General features: G+C 37.3%; 1 protein-coding gene and 1 pseudogene across 1 annotated transcript; one reads left to right on the top strand and one right to left on the bottom strand.

Annotated features, from left to right (window-relative positions):
* The first annotated feature begins 16,252 nt into the window (after positions 1-16,252).
* On the top strand, positions 16,253-18,458 carry LOC113273901 (tetraketide alpha-pyrone reductase 2-like). The gene is made up of 6 exons (XM_026523478.1): positions 16,253-16,430; positions 17,026-17,198; positions 17,280-17,468; positions 17,593-17,755; positions 17,840-18,029; positions 18,136-18,458. The coding sequence occupies exons 1-6, from the start codon at positions 16,325-16,327 to the stop codon at positions 18,275-18,277; spliced, it is 963 nt and encodes a 320-aa protein (XP_026379263.1). The 5' UTR covers positions 16,253-16,324; the 3' UTR covers positions 18,278-18,458.
* A 1,180-nt stretch (positions 18,459-19,638) lies between these two features.
* LOC113272564 lies at positions 19,639-20,512 on the bottom strand (annotated as a pseudogene).
* Positions 20,513-22,055: the final 1,543 nt, after the last annotated feature.

The following is a 22,055-nucleotide window of genomic DNA, read 5'->3' on the forward strand; positions in this document are numbered from 1 at the left end:
TCACTCCTACCTACCAGGCGTTACTTAAAGAACATATTCAAATTGGTCGAGTTTGGAATGTTACTCTGTCATCTAAGTATGTCTATGAGATTCATTCACATAGGTTATCTTTATCCCCTAAAACAAGTTTTACTGCACTATAGCATACATGTAGCATTGAATTGTATATTTGTTTTTCTTTATTTGTTTGAAGTGCTGCTTTTAAGTTATTTGTGCTGAAAATATTTTTGCGCATCTGCAGGTCTCACACTGTTGATCTGCTGAGCAAGACTTGCACCTGCCAAAGATGGCGTGTTTATGGTTTTCCATGCTCTCATGCTACAGCAGATATTTCTTCCAAGGGTGATAGATACGTAGATTATATCCAAGACTACTTTAAAGTTACAAATTTTCAGCAGTTGTATTCAATTTCTATCAGAAAAATCCCTAACTACAACAGGCCAGAGAAGTATGAACCAGGGGATAATATTTTTCCACCCCATCCACGAGTTCCACCAGGTAGGCCAAAGGGAAATCGTATCAAGAATGCATGAGAGAAAGATAGAAAGTCCATCTGTTGTTCAAACTGCAAGAAGAAAACTCATCACAACAAGGCAACCCGCACTGTCATTCCTTCTTACCCCTAAGTTTTAAGTTTTCAGTTCTCTATGATTAGTTCTATTAGTCACAATGCAGATTCTGTTTGCGTATCATTTTAAACACTTTTGTTAGCTTTTTTTAGAGTAATGCAGTTATGTACCGTTTTATATATTTCTAGGACAGGGTACTTTGTGCTCATTTAAGACTCATTAATTAGATAGCATTATCCACTTTCAGTATTATTGGTGTTTCAGGTTGCTTTATAAGTTCGTTTTAAGAGTGCAGGAGTTATGTACTCTAAGTTGTTACCTACTCTGTAATTAACAACTATCTGGATAAAAAAAAATTCCAGGTGAATGCACTCTGAAAAATGTTACAATGAGTATGTATTGTTTTATATGTTACACCTATGCACTGCATAAATATTACACTGAGTATGTATTCTGTATTCTTCCAGGTCATTATGGTTGTTCAAGATTTTTTTAGTACAACTATTATGTACTCTGTGTTCTTCCAGGTCATTATGGCTGTCCAAGATTTTTTTAGTACAGCTATTATGTACTCTGTGTTCTTATAGGTGACAGGAAATGTCATATAAGACACACCAAACACAGAGACCAGCTATGAGATTTGAAAAAGCGGGGGTTTAACAACCACACCCAATATTTCTCTTAGCAATCTGTATGGACAAACTCCAATATACTTTCTAGAGAATCAATTAGACTGTCAGACTCAATCTAGATAAAAAGTATATTAAAGAGTTTATATCTCAATCTCTCGATTTGATATATACTCAAGCAAATAGAAATCTGTGATTCTTTATCAAATACTAGAGAGATAACTTGGATAGTACCAGAGACCAATATCCAAGTGTCAATCAATTTAATCAACAACCAAAAGGTCGGATATTTGATTGAACAACGTACAACCTGTGATATTTCAATTATATAACAAAATATAACGCGGAATAGAAATAACAAATACACTAGAATTTTGTTAACGAGGAAACCACAAATGCAAAAAACCCTGGGACCTAGTCCAGATTGAACACACACTGTATTAAGCCGCTAAAGACACTAGCCTACTACAAATTAACTTCGGTCTGGACTGTAGTTGAACCCCAACAATTCTCACACTAATCCAAGGTACAGTTATGCTCTTACATCTCTGATCCCAGCAGGATACTACATACTTGATTCCCTTAGCTGATCTCACCCACAACTAAGAGTTGCTATGACCCAAAGTCGAAGACTTCAATAAACAAATCTGTATCACACAGAAAAGTATACGATAATAGATAAATCCGTCTCCCACGAATATACCTATGAGTTTTGTTCCGTCTTTTGATAGAAATCAAGGTGAACAGGAACCAATTGATAAACCAGACTTATATTCCCGAAGAACAACCTAGTATTATCAATCACCTCACAATAATCTTAATCGAGGCGGTGAAAGAAGATATTGTGGAATCACAAACGATGAGACGAAGATGTTTGTGATTACTTTTTTATCTTGTCCTATCGGATATATAATCTCAAGCCAATTCTTTCAATTGAACTCGTACGATAGAAAATGGCAAGATCAGATCACACAACTACGAGAAAGTAGTATCAGTCTGGCTTCACATTCCCAATGAAGTCTTTAAGTCGTTAACCTGGTTTAGAAGAAGAAACCAACGGTTAAAGGAGAATCGACTCTAGCTTAGCACAACTAGTATCACACATAATGTATGGGGATTAGGTTTCCCAATTGTTAGATTTCTCCCTTATATAGTCTTTGAAATTCGGGTTTGCAATCAATGTTAGCTTGGTAACAAAGCATTCAATATTCACCGTTAGATGAAAACCTGATTAGATTCAAGCTAATATTTATCAACCGTTAGATCGAAAACATAGCTTGTTATACACAAATGAAATGCACGTTTCTAGGCTTGTGTAACTGTACCCAAACTTGTACATTAGTTGGTTCAACAATAGTTAACCAAATGATTAGCCATATGATCACTTTCATATCAACCATATTCTTCTTCACCATAACTAGTTCAAATGACTCAAATGAACTAGTTAGAGAGTTGTTCAATTGCAAGGATATCTTATGTACTACACAAGACACAATTGAAGCAAAAACGATGTGATTCACTTGGAACGGTTCATGAACTGTATAGCCACGGTTTGCAATTGCATTTTTTAGTTTATAGAATAAGTTCACAATCATCGTTTTTAGATATAACCTACTCAAGTTCGCGGACTGGGTTCGCGGACTTAAGTTCCCGGATGGAGTTCACAAAATCCAGCAGAAATTCTCGGGTCGAAAACTTCCGCCAGTTCGCGGACTTAGCTCACGCACTACTCCGGTTCTCTTGATCAACAAAGTTCGCAAACTTCGGTTCAAGGAATAAGGACTTATACATATATGTGTTTCCACAATAATGCTTATATCCTCCAATGGTTATATAATCTAGACTCTCATTTCAATCATTTGGAACATTCTTAGAGGACTTTATTATATAGTTGTTATTCACAAACTATTTTTCGTCAAAGTAAGCAATTTCCAAAGTGATTGAAACTTGTCATGACTTTCGTCACTAGGAAAAGATGAACTTGGCTAAAGCGAAAGCTTTACCAACACATATTTCGAGAAATAGATAGGCGAGATAAACTCGGCTCGAAATACCAAATGTGTATAATCTAAGTCTATATAGCAAAACGACTTTTGTCTCAAGATAGGAGATAAATAGACTTTTGAGTGATAGATAAGTTCAAGTCTCCACATACCTTTTAGTCGATGAAGATCCACCGGTTCCTTGAGTAGTCCTTCGTCTTGTATGATGATTTCCATGGAGTTTTTGATCTCAACTACACTTTTCTATCCTAGTCCAAGACTTTATCTATAGTAGACTAGAAACCAAGACTTATAGTTTTGATCACTAACATTGACAAACATGCTTGAGATAGCAACGCATGCGAGTTCGACCGAGAAATGCTCTAACAAGATTCATATTCTCTCCCATCATGATTAACCGATTTCGAGAGTCATATTCTTCAATTGAATCTCATAACTGATCTATGTTATATAAGACACACCAAACACTTGATACTATGGACTTTTACCATCCAACATGTCAACATTTTTATAAAGCGAAACAATTGTACATAGATTAAAGACAAACACCATAGTTTCGAGAAAAATTGTTATCAAAATAAGTAAGAATAATTAGTAAACTTTGAATATATCAAAAAAAAAACTAGTAAACTTTGAATTTGTTCTCTAGGATAACTTCAATTATGCAGTCCTAATTCATATATGTATTGTCAGATACTAGCTTAAAAACCTTTTGGAGCATTAATATTCCAGCTCTCCTCAGGAGGAGATGTTGCTGAGAGTATTCGCATGCTAAAGAGATCCTCTTCTTCTGCATTTTAACTTTGAGTTCTTCAGGGTCTCCCAAGCTCATTCGCACTCCATCAATGACTTCCTCCTTTGCAAGTTTTTTCATGATGTGCATGATATATATTGCATAATCTGGATAGTCTCCCTGTTGAGGTGTTGGGTAAATGATCATCTTTAATCTGCGTACTAGTGGAAGGCCGCGGCGCAACAAGTGTTCATTAACTGCTATCAAGCAGTATTCTGCCATACGATTAGCATCATCAAGACATTGGTCTTTGGATGCGACTTCCCAAGTGTTGTAGTGGTAGAATTCGCATATCTCGCATTCATACACAAGAAGCGTCCAATGCATGTTTTGATGTGACATTGGAATAATAATCTTCCTGGTTCCTTCCTCCATTTGACTAATGGGTAGAAAGATAGCAGTGTTTGCTGCTACTTGATGCGACGGGTCACCTAAATAAAACTGAAAAAGGAAAAAAAAATCAGTATAGTAAATATGTACTGAAAATTATAGTGTAAAACACATATATGAAAGCATAATATTTATTACAACATTAAAAAATGTTTTATTTCGTTTAGTTTGGGAGATATGTTATTGAAATTCTCAATATCTAAAAAAAATGAGCATGAAGTCGGATTTTATGTAAAACAGTATGAGAGATATGCACTGCACTTTTTAAAGACATGATGCATGTTGTTTATCAAGATAAATTGGAAAACATACCCAGCCAGTTAGATCAATGTGCAGTACTGGAATGTACTTTGTCTGTCCATTTATCGCTTGCTCATTATGATATGCTTTTTTCAGTTGGTATTGCCAGTAATTTATAAGATCTCCCTCTAAAGGCCTGTTATGTACCAGATCTTCAAATGTCTCTGCAGATAATATGTGATGACCAACCACAGCAGGAGCTTTCCAAGCATTGGAGCTGCAAATTCAAATAATCCAAAGAATTTATAAGTTTGATTCTAAACGAAGTACATAATGCTTGTTAAAAGGCGAGGGACCTATCCAAAAGAGACTCATATCGAGGTTGCTTTGTCAAAAAAAAAAGGAGAGAGAAGCTCTCTTTGTTGTGAACTCAAATCCTTATAGAATGGAGATTTCCTTAGCTTCAACAACTTGCGTGCAGACTTCACTTTTCTAGGAAGTTCTTGAAGATTTGGACCACCTTTAGCTTTTCTCTTTTTCACATTCTCGTCATCCTTTTTCTGAACTTTCTTTGTTAGCAAATCTTGTTCAACTGGGGTTTCAATTTTGGATTTTTTTTTCACCTTTTAATTCAAGACAATCCTTTGCCACTCGCGAAATCAGGATCAACTCTTTTCTGTAGGTTGCTCTGAATTATTGGCTTTTGAGGGGTAAATGTGATTTTTGGAGTATCTTTCTTCTCCTTGGCTGAGATAGTCGGATTTTTCTTCTCCTTGTCCATGACTAACGTAATCTCCTTCTCCATTGGTTCGACTTCATTACCCTTTGTAGCCAGCCTATCTTCGAGTCTTTTGGCAAGTGGTGCGTCGTCTTTCGCTGATGTCTGACTTACCCCAGGTTCCTTATCCTTAAATATAGCATAAACGTAAAAAAAACAAATGAGAGACTAAAAAAACAAAAAAAAATGAACAGAATAGAACATACGTATTGTTGGATTCTTTTCAGTACAGAACTTATGTACTCTTAGTTTCAGTGAGTACAGAACATATGTACTGTTGGTTTTTCCCATGTTACAGAACATATTGGATGTTACTTTCCACTTTTTTTCTTATTATAATTACCTTATGTAGCTCAGCAAGAATTTGGAGAGTCTCAGCATATGCATTAGCTTTTTCGGCACTCCTAATCTTCTTTAATCTAGCTTCTACTGCCTTTTCAGCATCTAAAACTGGAGACTTCTGTTTGAGAATCAGCAACATTAGTACATATGTTAAAGAATCATTAGTAAAAAAACATAAATTCATTAAAGAAGTAGATTTAGGTACGTACAAATTCACAACACTCTCTGGTTTTTTGTATGTTTCTCCTTCAGCAGGGTGTTTCTTTCTATCATTCTTAATTTTCTTCTTCCTTTCTACTTCATTAAATGGAATGGGATCCCAAGGTTTCCTTGTTTCCTGCATTTTTTTGAAACAAATCAGACAACAAACTATTTGACGAAAAATTGATATATGTACCACTGGTTCTATGTATCAGAAGTTATGTACTAAAAATATATGTACTAGGTGTTGTAACATGTTCATACCTGTTGTTGAGGTTGCTGAAGTTCAGCTTTTTCAGTTGCAGGATTTATATGACCTTCTTTGAGTGCAGCTAGATCAATTGTTGAAGCTTCATTAAGTGTAGGTGCAGTATTGATTTGAGCTTGCTCAGATGCTGCTATACCAACTGGAGCTTCATTAGGTGCAGGCGCAGATTCAAGATGGATTTGAGGTGGATCAGGTGCACCTAGATCAATTGCAGGATGCTGCACCTCTTCTCCATTTTCAACATTTTGATCATTTGGTCCTAAACCTAAGTCAAAAGTTGGTCTTGAAACTTGTGATGGAGGATCCAGATCTTTATCATAATATTTATCAAATATTTGAGTTGGGTACATTTTTTCCAAGCTTTCTAAACTACCAGTCAACGGGTACTCCAGATTAAGACTTCCTAAGGATGAATAAGTATCTCCCATAATTTCAGCTTGTAGATATTTTAAGTACTCATTGGTATAAATACCCTTGCCATGGATGGCCAGCTCAATCAGTTTCTCCATCGGCACATTATGCAGTTCTTTGAGACTCGGTAGCTCACAAACCAAGGGTATAACCTGCATATTCGGCAACATTTCTCCAAGCGAAGCACCCTACATAAATGAAGTTCCAAACCGTATTATTTTATAGTATGACAAAGGATAAAATAAACCAAACTAGTGTAACGTTCAATTTTCTCACCTGTCTCTCTCTAAGAGAACCAATTTTTGCTTCAATATTACCCTGAACTCGTGTCGCTGTTGTTTATTGGAGTTCATCCTTTTCAGCCTGTTTTCAACAAATAGTGATATGTTTTTGTTCACTATTGAAGATATGTACTAGTATGCTTTTCAGTATAGTGGTTATGTACTGACAAGTTTTTTTTCTTACAAATAAAACTAATACTATAAGGATTATAACTTACCTGTGATATTTGTGGCATGCTCTTTTCCTCTTGCAGCTCTTTCACCTTTCGCTCCAAATCAGATCGAGCCCAAAGTTTAAACTGCGAAACCTCAAGAGCGTATTGTGTGGGATTTTCTTCAGAGCTCCCCATAACAGGCATAGTTGGAGCAGCATTTCCCTGTTCATTGAATTTTTCTTGTGTGTCAGCTTGAATTTCCTTTTCACCCTCTGTTACTAAGGGAGTAGTTGTTGATGGAACTTTGTCGTCTGAATTACCACTCAAATGAATATATTCTTCAGAGCTACTGCTAGATTCTTTTTGTTCCGAGTTTGTTTGTAGAGGTGGGTAAGCTTTGTGATATATATCATTTAAAAGTTCTTCTAGTTTACTCACATCAGTGGGGAGGCCGTCCTCTTTCCTGCTATGTAACTCACCCCACTTTGATGCAATTGTAAACCTCAAATCCTCATGCTTTACTTCCAAATCCTCAAACTTTTCTTGTCAATCTTCTTTCAATGGTACGTATTCAACTTGAAGCCTTTGAGCAATTTTATTCAACATTTCTTTTTCATCCAGAGTATATTCACCAGTTTTTGAATCAGTATAACATATTTGTACTCAAATCAATAGTACATAACACACACACGCACAATCATTTCGTCAAACATAAAACTGCTTTTCTGATAGTGTCTAAAATAACAAATCATTGTCTCCTAAACCAAAACATAAAGAAGCATAATCATATAAAAATTATCCTAGTAATATGTATTGTTTTTATTGGGTGCTTACTGTATATTGCGAAGTCTCCATATCCTTTAGAAACTCAACAGATATTTCTTTGATGTTCCACCTTGCCGCTCTAGGCAGGTATCGATCATCTGGTAACGTCGGTGGTTTCACCAAGTGAGTATGCTTTGCATACAACAACTGCAACAAAATAACATCAATAGAATCAAATACAGAATCTTAAATTGACAGTACAGGAATATGTACTTGAAAAATAAAAAGCTTGAACTACACAATCATACGAGCAAATAGACGACACAACCAGTGATGTCCTTGGGAGTGTTGTACTTCTGATTTATTTTTTTCTCTAAGAAACTATGTATCAGGTCTGGCCAAGATACATTATTTGACTTCTCGAGATCATCAACTAAACCGAAGTACTTTTCTTTAAGTTTATGAGCATCTTTTGTTGTAAAAAACAAAGTAATACACATAAACAGGCATAGTAGCTTGACCATATCTTTCATAGTTTGTTCAGTTTCTACTCTTGGTATCTTGTGCTCAATATCTTCATCATCTTCACTATCATGTACTTCTTCATTTTTGGTATCATCCTCAATGTCTTCATCACTGTCTTCGCCACCTTGAGATTCAAAATTGCGATCTTTTCCATTTTTCTTCTTGATTACTGTACGATTGAGCAGCTTCAGGATCGCATTTTGAAGCATTGGTCTTGTAACCGTGTTGCTGCTGCCAAAGTGTCTAATGTAGAATGGTTTCTGTCTCCATCCATTGCCTCCCATCAAAATGGTGTCATCAGTTCTTCTTCTTGGCATTACACACATTACACCCATTTTTTCTGGTGTCGACGTGACAACGTGTGTTTCACCTTTTCTAACAAACTCAAATGTGAGCTCATTCTTGAGTCGACCCCGTTTGTAACACTTCAAGTACTTTTTAACGGCACATTCTAACTTTTCCCAATGATTTTCTGTGTACTTAGTGTTCCAGAACATTAAGAATATATGTCCATAAGAAGATTCACCTATCTTTTCTAACTGCGCTTCACTCAAAGTATAATTATTCGCCTTCATTTTGGAAACCAGGCTATGTAATGTTGTGAAACCATACCTATAAAACTTCCTAACAGATTTTGGCACAACCTTACCTGCAGAATTTAATTAGTTTTATTTCATATAGCATTTATGGACTGCACATTCATCATCTCTGAAACACAAACAATCAGTATTGGCCTGATGTACTGTATATCCAAAGATCATTATCTCATGAAGGAAAAAAAAAAGTTGATGCATGATAAAGAAATTAATGAATTTAGAGTACATAAACACTGTTATGTCTCAGAATTGCAAATATAGGCATGCCACACACTGTTATTCAATAGTTTTTGAATTATGTACTGAAAACCTATGTGCCGGAAACACAAACAATGATAAATAGACACATAAACAATATTACCGATTCACTATTGGACTTATGTACTGGCAAAAAATACCCTAACTCATAAAAAAACATCAGTATTTGATATATGTACTGGTGGTTCTATGTATCAGAAAAAAAAAACACATTGCATATCACTTTTGATTATTATTCTACAATTTTTTAGTTATGTATTGCCAATTATAAGTGCTACAAATACAAACTAGAAGTTGCATGTCATCTATGATGGGTATTCATCAGTACTTCATATCTGTACTGGTGGATCTATGTCCCGGAAACACAAAAAACATACTAAAAGTGTTAGAATCGGTACCTTTTTTCTGATTCGCTGCCTTTCTACTCTGTGTTCTTCCTTTTCCTCTTCGTAAATTTTGAGATTCATCTTCCGATGAACTTTCATTAGCTTTCTTCTTTGATTTTTCTATTAAAACCTTTTTACTCTTTTTCCTCGTTGATTTTCGTCTTGAAATTCCTGATTCTTCTTCTGATGACCTAAGAGCAGTACTATCATCTCTTATTATTTCTTCTTCTCTGATTGTTCTTTTGATTTTTCTTATAACCATTATTAGGTTTTTAGATTTTTCTCTGAATCAGACGTTGTTTTCAAATGGAAATCGTATGATTGAGAATGAACTTTGAGATCTGTTTTGTTAGAATATGGATATCTCAAAATGATTGAGATTCTCTTTGAATTTTCTCTGTGAAGATTTCAGTTTCTCTATGTAACGTTATAAACATTAATGATTTTTCTGACCGTTTCAGCGGTTTTGTACGGGAATAGATAGTGGGTGCATTCTTCACACGTGGTAACTACTAGGGTAAGCTCGTCATTTTTCTCTTTTCAAAATACTATGGACCTAGTGATAAGTCTAAAACCCGGTTGGACCCTACTATAACTAAATATATGGGCTTAGGACCAAACAATAAATTTTCCATTAAACTTGAGACATATTTTGAGGCATACTCAAATTTTTTGAGGCATACTCAAGGTTCGGATGATAACCTATGTTTTTGCCTAGATTCGGCTGATACTTTTCAACCGAACTTAGACAGATGTATGCCTCAAAACAGGTTTCTTAAACTTTTAACTTCGGATTGGGAATGGGCTTAGGTAATTCTCTCTGAACACTAATTTTGGGCATGCCTAAAACTTTCAAGGCATACAAAGGACTAGTCCTAACTTGGGTGACCTTATAAGGGGTACCCTATGGGGTGGTTCAATTACCTATATGCCCTTAAATTCTCTAAATTACTACTAATCTATCCATATCCCTAATACAAAAACCTATAATCAATAAACCAAAATCAGTTTCATATCCCTAACCCCTTCTTCTTCCTCCTCCACAACATCCGAACCCTTCTTCTTCCTTTTTTTTTCATCGTATCATCGCGGAAATTTAATCGTCGATTCGTGAAAATTTAGTCGACGATTAAACTCATCTATATAATGGTTCGCCGTAAGCCAGTATCTCGTTCTAATCGAGCGATTGAACAACCCATTGAAGAAGAAGAAGATTTAGAGAGTGAAGAAAAAACTCAAAATCAACCACAAAATCAACCGGAAGAAGAGATTGAAGAAGAACCAACTCCACAAATGAGAATAAGAAGGTTAGTTTTACAAACCCATCTCGTATTTGATGTTTTCGATTGGTTTGATTGATTTAATTCGTCAAAATCATGTTTCTGCGGCGGTTATAGGGTATGGTTCGGCGCAAAACAAATCTTAGATGTGCGCCGAGCTGTTCTTGAAATTGAACCCTGAAAGTGCATTTGAACGGCTCGACGTATATCTGAAATCCGTTTTGAGCTGAACTTGGTGACACAGAGACTTATATTTAGGATTGGCTTATTCGATTGTGTTAGTTTTGTGCCGAATATGTTTTGTGAATTTCAGAAATTTTGCATGTGCGTAGGATCGGCTTGTATGGTAGTATTAGTTTTGTGCCAAATAATTGTTGTTTGAATTTCAGAATTTTTGCATGTGTATAGGATCGGCTCATATGGTAGTACTAGTTTTGTGCCGAATAAATGTTTGAATTCATAAGTATAGATTCGGCTTATTCGATAGTATTAGGGTTGCGCCGAATATCATTGTTAAAATTTCATAAATTTACTAGTGTGTAGGATCGGCTTATTTATATGATATCATGTTGCGCCGAATACATGTTTGAGTTCGTAATCATAGATTCGGCTTATTCGACGGTATCGGTTGTGAGCCGAATATATAGGATCGGCTAATAATTTTGCATGTGCGTAGGATCGGCTTGTATGGTAGTATTAGTTTTGTGCCGAATAATTGTTGTTTGAATTTCAGAATTTTTGCATGTGCTTAGGATCGGCTTGTATGGTTGTATTAGTTTTGCGCCGAATACATGTTTGAGTTCATAATCATAGATTCGGCTTATTCGATAGTATTAGTGTTGCGCCGAATATTATTGTTAAAATTTCATAAATTTTACAAGTGTGTAGGATCGGCTTATTTATATTATATCATGTTGCGCCGAATACATGTTTGAGTTCATAATCATAGATTCGGCTTATTCGACGGTATCGGTTGTGAGCCGAATATATAGAATCGGCTAATAATTTTGCATGTGCGTAGGATCGGCTTGTATGGTAGTATTAGTTTTGTGCCGAATAATTGTTGTTTGAATTTCAGAATTTTTGCATGTGCTTAGGATCAGCTTGTATGGTTGTATTAGTTTTGCGCCGAATAAAGGTTTCGATTCATAAGTCTAGATTCGGCTTATTCGATAGTATTAGTGTTGCGCCGAATATTATTGTTAAAATTTCATAAATTTTACAAGTGTGTAGGATCGGCTTATTTATATTATATCATGTTGCGCCGAATACATGTTTGAATTCATAATCATAGATTCGGCTTATTCGACGGTATCGGTTGTGAGCCGAATATATGGGATCGGCTTATAATTGTTTTGTGGTATGAACCGATCCACTCTCTGTGTAAGCTAATAAAAATTTCAAGACATGATTCGGCTCATATGTGTTATTTCGGGTAAGCCGAGCCTTCTTATTTTCTTACAAGTTTTTGGATTTCCAAATCTCTTTGTTGTTCGAATTAGTCTTATAACTTTCATACTTGTGTCAGGACCAATGCAGCTACAAAGAGGAAGAAGATGGAGGTAACACCTTCTACTTCTAAAACTCCCGATCCTAGACGAGGAGGTAAGAAAAAATTGGGAGCGGGAGGTAGAGGAGGAACTTTAGAAGAAGTAAGAATTGAAAGACAAGTAAGAATTGAAAGACAAGAAGAAGGAATAGCTGAAGATGAAGAAGTTTATGATAATCAAGAAGTTCATCAAGAAACACAACCCCAAGGAAAACCCAAGAAAGACAAGAAAGGTAAGAAGGTGGCAGAACCCGAGAAAGAGAAGAACGATGATGATCGACGGATCACTGGTTTACACATTCCTGATGAAGATGACGTAATTATACCTCGATCAGATGGTTTGCCTCATGGTCTTCCGGAAGATGGAGGAAATGTGTTGATTGGTTATGCCGATTCTTGGGCGAAGAGAATTTATGAGACTCCTGATCACAACCGTGCAGTCCGAGTATTGAGACACCAGAGGGCAGCGGAATGGAGTCTTGATGAAGAGGTTCCTGAGGTGATTGCTTACGTACAAGCCAGTGCTTTATGGCCTGCTATTAATTATGGACATAAGGAATATGATAGTGTGTCGGCCTCTGCATTTACCGAGCGCTTTTGTCCAGAAACTTACACATTTCAATTACCTTTTGGAGAGATGTCAATCACTCCTGATGAGGCTAGTAAGATTACAGGTCTTAAAGCAAGGGGTGTAAGTGTGGATGCTGGTTTTTATGACATGAGTTGGGATGAGCTATACAATTTGTACCTGGAATGCCTTGGTTGGGTTTCAATGAAAACTGAGTTGGAGTTTTGTCGATCAGTTAAAGATGTCGATACCGTTTTCATACCAGGTGGCAGAAATAAGAAGAATAAGAAGATCAAGTTGACTAACTTGAAAAGGGAGTTTGAGAACACAAAGGAAAGAGTCACACAAGGTTTGTTGATAATGGATCCCGTCAAAGTGAAGCAAACCGGAACTGCCTACTTGCTTTATACTCTTGGTAGAGACATCTTTCCCGACACTACCGGAAACAAGGTAAATGCTAATTATCTCCAATTGGTAAAGAATCTTGAAACTTGTAACAAGTTTGCTTGGGGAACGGCTACGCTCGCTTACCTGCTGGACCAACTTTCCACCGCGTCTAGGTTGACAAGTACAAACATCGGAGGGAACTTCACTTTGCTCCAGGTAACTTTTGGGAGTTCAGAGTATGGTTCGGCTTATAACCATAAAACCTTTTAAGCTGAAGTTTTTTCTTACTTGGTTCGGCTTATAATACTTGATCCATATAAGCCGAACAGTTCTCTGAGTTTGCAAACTTTAGTCTTACTTTGATGTTTCCAAGTAAAACTTGTTTCTATCAATTCAATTCCTTTGATTTTTTAATGTGGTTCTTTCGATGCAGGTGTGGATATATGACCATTTCCCAATTTTGAACTTGGCCAAAGTATTTGAGAAAGATGTCGATTATGTTGATACTGAGCCAACTGCAGCACGGTACGCGTACGAGGACTCCAAGAAAAGGAACAAAAAGAAGTTGGTGGCAAGTTTGAGAGAGACGTTAGACTGTCTTGGTGTTGATGATGTCTCTTTTCAACCATATGAGAATGAAGATGAAGAAGATGAAGTTGTTGAAGATGAGGATATGCCGGTAGGTATGTATCATGGGCCATTGTGGTATCCCGGTGGTTATGTTATATACGATCCTAGGCGAGTACTCCGTCAATTAGGATGTGTCCAAAAGGTTCCTTTGTTTGACGAGAAATTCAGGTTGTTACCAAAGAGTGGTAAGGGAACTAAAAGCACCACTTCATCTTGGGAACCAAAGTATGATCCTGATCCCACCGTTGAGTTTTGGAATAATTTAGACAATCACACATTAGATGCGTCCAAGTTAACACCTTTACTTGATGATCCATGTGAAGAGGATCCGGGCTATATGGATTGGTATAACCAAATTTCTCATCCCTTCATTATCAATAAGAAAAGGCAAAAGATATCTGATAAGGGGAAGGCGAGGCCAATCAAGATCACCAACAAGTCTACTTCCGAAGATGTAGTCAAGGCTTTCAAGGTTATGGTAAGAATGAATTCACTTTATACTGTTTTCATATATTAGTTATGGTAAAAATGTCTTCAACCTCATGGTTATAAGTTGTTCTAAAATGAAAAATAGGTTGCCGCGGGTAGGGAGATGTTGAAGAAAATGAAGGCCAAACTTGGTTGCAAAACAACAATGACCGTGGAAGAACAAAAATACCTCATCGAAAAGTGGGATGCAATCATCAACAAAGGACAAGGACCCGAGGAACCCGAACAAAGGCCTACCACTAAGAGGTCTCGACAAGTTGGTGAAGGTACAAGCCAAGTTGGTGCTACCGTCCAACCCGGTAATGATGCGTCGGAAGATGAAGACCAAGGTGGAAGAAGAGGTGGTCGTGGAACTAAGAAGAGGGGTCGTGGTTAAATGCCCTTTTATGTACACTTTTATGGTACATTTTTTCTTAAGTTTTAAGTACACTTTTATGGTGTTGCAAACACCTTTGCTTTAAGGTGCTAAACTTTGTTTTTAATGGTGCTGGGATTGGGTTATGGACACCGTCAATTTCATGTTTTAATGAATAGCTTAACAGTTATGTGCCGAATTTACACAGTTCGGCTTATCCTCTAATGTTAGTTACACGCCGAATCATTTGTACTTCAGGTTCGGCGCGTTCGATAATCACATTATGTGCCGAACTATGAACATTTACAGGTTTCGGCTTATACGATATCCTCAATATGTGCCGAACCGCGAACAATATTTTAACCCAAAAATTAACAAATTCATGTTCGGCTCAGACGATAATCATATTATGTGCCGAACCTTGAACATAAGAGGTTTCGGCTGATACGATATTCTCCATATGTGTCGAACCAGTAACAATATTTCAACCCAGAAATTAAAAAATTATGTTCGGCACATACGAATTTGGATATGTAAGCCGAATTAGTAATAATTCTATTCCGGGCTATTCAGGATGTTGTTCGGCTTACTATGAAACTTTCATATAAGCCGAACTAGTGTCTAGCAAAAGGGTGGGAACTGGAAATTATAGGTTCGGCGCATGCAGTAAACAGATTCAGTAAGCCGAACCGTTCATCAATTGGTAGATTCGGCTCATAGATGTGATCCGAACCTCAACCTGTTTCGCCGAACCATGATTCATAATCTAAGAAATCAGCCATTTGGGAATCATTGGTGTAGTTGATGTGTATTTTCCTAGGTTTTTTAGATGATATATGACCCTCCTCATCCTCCATTGAATCAAGAATTAAAATTTTCTCACTTTCTCCTTCTCTTTCTCTCCTTCTTAACCAAACCAAAACTTTGATTTTTTTTTCCTCATATTTTTCATCTAAACAACTCTTATAATTCTGAAAATTATCTTAATCTCTAAACAAAATATTTAATCACTAATCAAGATTATTAACACTAATACGTAAAGGGCAGATTTGCCATTAAAAAAAATTTGGGTTAAGGGGTTATCTGATTTTGCTATCCAACAACTTTTTTTTGTCTTCATTCAGTATGCCTTGAAAGATTTTGGTATGCCCAAAATTATGGTTCCTCTCTACTCTTACTTACTCTTCGGACTGGGAATGGGCTTAGTGAGTCCTGACTCCTGACTGACTCACACAAAGAGAACCCGGGCTTTGAATAAAAAAGTAGTAATAATTATTTTTTTGTTTTTGGTGCGGAAAAGCTTGAATTAATTGAGAAGTACAGTGCGTGATGCATCTAACACAAACCAACAACTCAGACACACAATATTTAATTCGAAGAATCACTTTCCCAAGTGGTAACTGAGATCCCATTTATGTGGTCAAGTAGAAAGAGAGAGAGGAAGAAGAGTCAGAGAAACAAACACAGAGAGTGAGAATGCCTGAATACTGTGTAACGGGAGGGACTGGATTCATAGCTTCATACATAGTGAAAGGATTACTGGAGAAAGGCCACAGAGTTAGAGCAACAGTGCGAGACCCAGGTTTGCTATTTTATTCTCCTTTTGGTAATATTGCTTCTTATGAGAATCTTCTTGGTTTATTTTTCATCATTCAAAATATGAGAGATTGGTGAGAAATGGAAGTAATAAATGGATATACATGTCAAAATTGCGCAATAATAATAACTGGTATGGTGTATTAATATCAGAATGGGACTATCTCTGTTTTGTTGTCCCCTTCCCCGAGAGACAAAAGATAGGCACCAGGATGAGAGCTGACCCACTAGAGTAAGCAAAAAAAAAAAAGAAGAAACTGTTGTTTAAGCATTTGCACCTAATTGATCCGCCCGTCATTCCATAGACCAGTCATCTGGAACTAGCACTGAAATTTTCACAAAGTGACCTCGATGAAACGGACAAGTCATTTATGGTTGTTCAAGCTCCATAACAAACTATTTTGTTGTTGCCACTTGAGCTGCATTGACCTCAGACCAGTTCAAAAACTTCCAAACCAGACCCTAACATTCACCTATTCATTTTATTAATAAAAAGAGATGCACAATATAATATAGTACAGGTAGAGGTTCATCTTGTTTTTCTGGTCTTCTTTCTTTGTTTCTCACATTTTCCTGGATAGACAATGTGGAAAAGGTTGGATTTCTTTGGGAGATGGCTGGAGCTAAGGAGAGACTAAAGCTGGTTAAAGCTGATCTTATGGTTGACGGGAGTTTCGATGATGCTGTAAATGGCGTAGATGGTGTCTTCCATACAGCATCCCCTGTCCTCGTGCCTTACAACAATGACATTCAGGCAAATCCCTGGCAAATCTATGCTTACTAGTTGATGTGAAAGACTTATCATGTAGGATTAACCGTTGTTGGCTACTGACAGGCAACTTTGATTGATCCAAGTATAAAGGGCACAGGGAATGTGTTGAAATCATGCTCTAAAGCAAGTTCTATTAAGAGAGTTGTGCTCACCTCTTCTTGTTCAGCTGTGAGATACCGCTCCGATGTTCAACAGGTTTCCCCTCTAAATGAATCACACTGGAGTGACCTCGAGTACTGCAAACAATACAATGTAAGTTTCTCTCAATTTTGCAGCAAATAGCAAATCAACAGAAACTCTACACTCCAACACAGACGTAAACCAACATTTTAGTTAGCACAAAATAGAAACTGTTGCTTAATATACTAAATTGCAGCTATGGTATCCTTACGCGAAGACGTTAGCTGAGCAAGAGGCTTGGAAACTGGCCAAGGAGTGCGGACTTGATCTTGTGGTAGTGAACCCATCTTTCGTAGTGGGTCCTTTGATTGCTCCCTCCCCAACAAGCACACTTCAGTTGATATTGGGGATCATTAAAGGTTGCAATAATATATGCCCTCTTGATCTCATGTTACCTGAAGCCTGGTTTTACTAGAGAGTAACTTTCCCAATTTCTTGATTAGGAGTCAAGGGCGACTATCCAAAATTTACCGTGGGATTTGTGCACATCAATGACGTAGTTGCTGCCCATATCTTAGCCATGGAAGAGAGCAAAGCATCAGGCAGGCTTATATGTTCGAGTTCTGTGGCCAACTTCTCAGAGATAATAGAAATGCTCAAGTCCAAGTACCCATCCTATCCATTCGAGAACAAGTGAGTAGAACACACATAATATCAAGAACAAAGCAATATCACTCTATTATTTGTTAATATAAGGTACAACTTTTTCTATGTATGTAAGTTGTTTATATCATTGTAGGTACGATGACCGGATAGGAGATGATAATCCACATAGCATGGACTGTAGCAAGATTCATCAACTGGGGCTCCCTCCTTTCAAAACTATACCTGAAATGTTTGAAGATTGCATCAAAAGCTTCCAAGACAAGGGGTTTCTCTGAAACTCTCTCTGCAATAATATTATCTCAACAATTTCAACCAGTTGCAAATTTATACTCTCTCCGTTCTTTTTTAATAGGCCAGTTTTGTTTTTAGCGAAATTTAAGGAAATTAAGAGAACTAATCATTGAAAGTGGTCTCATGACACTTGTCAATAAAAGAAGTGAAGTGAAATGGTCCCCATGACACTTGTTAGCAAAAGAAGTAAAGTGAAGTGGTCCACATGACACTTGCCATCAAAAGAAGTTAAGAGAAAAGTGGTCCCAAAAAATTAAAATAACATTTGACTTTCGAAACTTTTATTTATAGAAACTGGCCTATTAAAAAAGAACGGAGGGAGTTAGTTATGTTTCCCAGTAATAATTGTTGCAGCACCTGTTAGCTTAAGAATAAACATTTTGATCTTTTAAGAGACAAAACAACTGCATCCACACTTTATTGCAAACCTGTGATGCATTTTCTATTTGCACTTGATACAAAGTACAAGGTTAATCTTCAACATCATGGTATCACAAACTATGAAACTAGACACACACATCTGTTCCATCGGGAAGAAAAAGAAAGAAAGACATTGCTGCTTTATAAAAAGACATTTGTCATTACCAGACCTCAAAGTACACACAGACCAAAACTGAACTTTGAGAAATAAATAGGTCACCATAATTCTCCTCGACCTCGAGCATTAGACGTAATTCCAACATATTCTTCTACTATTCTGTGGGAAAGAAACCATGGATAAACTTTTCAGAAATCATTAACCACTAGCAGAAAATGGGATAATGTCCACGAACTGATACCCAAAAGAAACATCGCAGTTAGAGCAATTAGGCTAGAAAGAAACGTCCAGAACCTTGACTTATTTTAGAGGACAAAGAATACTGTACTCAGTGATCTGAAAGGATTAGTTTTTCTTTCTATCCAATCCGTTTCCTAGTAGCTGAAATTCTTTCAAGACCCTAATTCCACCCCAAGTGATCGTTTTCCTCTGACCAAAGCATCTGTAGATGCCATCATTTCGTGCAGACCAGGAAGTCAATCATGAATATGCACAGATCCAACAAAAACCTAACAGAAGTATGGTAATTCTGCTGTCCCATTGTTTTACCACCCCCCCCCCCCCCCCCCCCCCCCCCAATCCAAGATTACAAATTAAGCCTGGCATGGTCAAGAACCACTCTCCATGTGAAAACAATTTAATCGCCTCCTTCAAAGCTTGTCCGTCAAGGATTTAAAATCCTAAAAATCGTCTACAAGGAGCGACCACTTCGGATCCAAAAACCATCACAATCTGGTATGAAATCTAAATACGATAGTAGTGAAGCATAATTTTGAATACATAAAAATCGTTCTAACAATTGATCAATTACTCTTGACTCACAAAATGCAATCCATTTAGTATATTCTTATATGTTCTATCCCCCATTGCACCCTGTTTCTTTCGCACTTCCTCCAGAAGCTCAAAAGCCTCATTCTCCTTTCCTTCGCTGCAGATTCCTTCGAGTAAAGTCTTATAAGTTAAAAGATCAGGAACCATAGAATTGTTCAGCATGTCAAACATAATCTCAGTAGCTTCTTCGTATCTTCGCTCCATCGAAAGACTACAGATAAGAATCATATAAGTGCTACTAGTAGGAACTAAGCCTTTTTTTCCTCTCATCTCCTTATAGTAACCAATGCCTTCACTTACTCTTCCTTTCTCACATAAACCCTTTGCAAGATAACTATATGTATACTCATTCGGTTGACATCCATACAACCCCATTTCTTGATACACCTTAATCGCTTCATCCATATCCAAACACTTTTATGATATAATTCAACGCAACTGTATCAGGAACCACACCTGAAATCTTCATTTGCTTAAGCAACGACCGGACAGCATGCAAATACACATAAGAAACATTTAACTTATTGAATCTCCTAAGTATAGCATTCAACAACATTGTAAATGTTTCTAATGATGGCTTACACTCTTTCGAATTCAACAATTTCTTATAAACATCAAATGCACGATTGAACAAGGGTTTCCTCGAACAACAATACTGAATCATATAATTATAAAGAGGTAAATTAACAGCACAACCTCCAGCAAGTACTTCATCAATAAGATAAGTAATATGATTGTGTTTGTAATTACGCTGTGAAGCACTCCACCTGAAGATATCCAGAGCAAGATCAGGATCTGATTGTGATTTGGGAGCCTCATTAACCTCATCAGGTGTGTGTACATATTTCATCATCGAACACGTGTATATAGGAAGATACGTGGAAAGCATGCAGGCAAAGTCATCAAAACACGATGACACACGCCCATAGCCAAGAAGCCTATCCCGGCGACGTAAGATCTTTGCCCGAACAAATCTAAGGGCAGAAGTTAAAAGATGCACCGAAAACACGATATACTGCGGAGCACCAAATAACTCCCGAAGAGTTACTTTATCTCATCCCCAAAAGAAGCTAAGATCAACGGTGAAGAGAAAGTTAACTGACATGGACGTGACAGGGGCAGAAGACACTTGTCTGACATGAGCAGGCGCCTCAACTACCCGCATTAAACACTCTGAATAGTATACGTGTCGATCAACCCGTGGAACGAACGAGGATGGCTCTGCGTGATCAAGTAATGAACGAAGACCTCCGCGTGATGGACACAAAACACAAGAAGATAAGGTTCCAACAGCCCTCAGAAATGGGTCCCACACTCTAACCCTATAAATACCGCCTCTCCACCAAGAGTGAGGGGATCGGAAAAATCAGGGAGAGAAGGAGAGAGAAAGATTGTGAGTGTAAGTTAGTCCTTTACAATATACAGACCTATGTAAACTCCAAAGTCACTCGACTATCCCTGTAACCATCAAGTATATAGTGAAACAACAACCCCGTGGATGTAGGCCTTAGTGCTGAACCACGTAAATCCCAGTCTTATTTACATTTCAGCACTTTATATTCGCCTAACGCTCCTTGAGTTTTACTTTTATACTTCGTTTTCTTTATCTTCCCCTGCGTAAACGCCCCTCGCGATGTTATTAGATGAGGCTATGATAAACCCGAGGGTTTTGAGCCAAGGAATCAATGCAATCGTATTATCAGTGTGAGACGGTACCTAGAGTGCGAACATTGTTTGTGAACATATAGATGCCTTCGTGATTTACGTGTTCACAATTTGGCGCTAGAAACAGGGACTTCGTCCCAGTAAAAGATTTATCTTATCCTGTGATTTCATATTAAATTAGCATATGATTGCTCTACTTCATTAGCTCTGGCAGTATCTGTCGAAGTCATTCAAACTGGTTAAAAGATTTATTGCTTAGATCCTTGGATTTACATTTTTTAGATCTCGTACGGACTTGTCTTTCCGATGGGTTTTTGAAAATTGTCAAAAAGATCTACGTGCATTTTCAAAGGGATCCTTTCACGTATCCACATACCTTCAATGAACCCGCATTTTTAAAAGTTCTCTGTGGCCCTCGGGCAGTTTTTTTTTCTGTCTTGGAGTAATGAATTTCGTAAACTAACCCGATCCGCACGGACATTTCTGTTTCTCGTTGTTTGAAATTCCCTTGTGCAGAAAGAAAACGACAGCACGATTGAAAAGATGCAGGAAGCAGGAAAATCCAAAGCCTCGTCAAAAAAAGCACCAAGGACAACCCCGGTCATCACCCGGAGCAAGCAGAAAGGAGACAAAGCCAAAGTAACTAGTCAGAGACAGGACACTGCGGAAATCACTTCGCCTATGGACGCTAACTCCGTTGCAGCCGCGGCCCTCAGAGCAGCGGCAGC

This window comes from Papaver somniferum, chromosome 4 (assembly GCF_003573695.1).
Source record: "Papaver somniferum cultivar HN1 chromosome 4, ASM357369v1, whole genome shotgun sequence".
Taxonomy (NCBI): Eukaryota; Viridiplantae; Streptophyta; class Magnoliopsida; order Ranunculales; family Papaveraceae; genus Papaver; species Papaver somniferum.

What these genes read in the sequence shown, in the direction of transcription:
- LOC113273901 (XM_026523478.1), top strand. Translation starts at nt 16,325, where the DNA reads ATGCCTGAATACTGTGTAACGGGAGGGACTGGATTCATAGCTTCATAC. An exon ending in CTTACAACAATGACATTCAG is followed by an intron (nt 17,199 to 17,279) that starts GCAAATCCCTGG and finishes GGCTACTGACAG; the next exon opens with GCAACTTTGATTGATCCAAG. An exon ending in AGTACTGCAAACAATACAAT is followed by an intron (nt 17,469 to 17,592) that starts GTAAGTTTCTCT and finishes ACTAAATTGCAG; the next exon opens with CTATGGTATCCTTACGCGAA.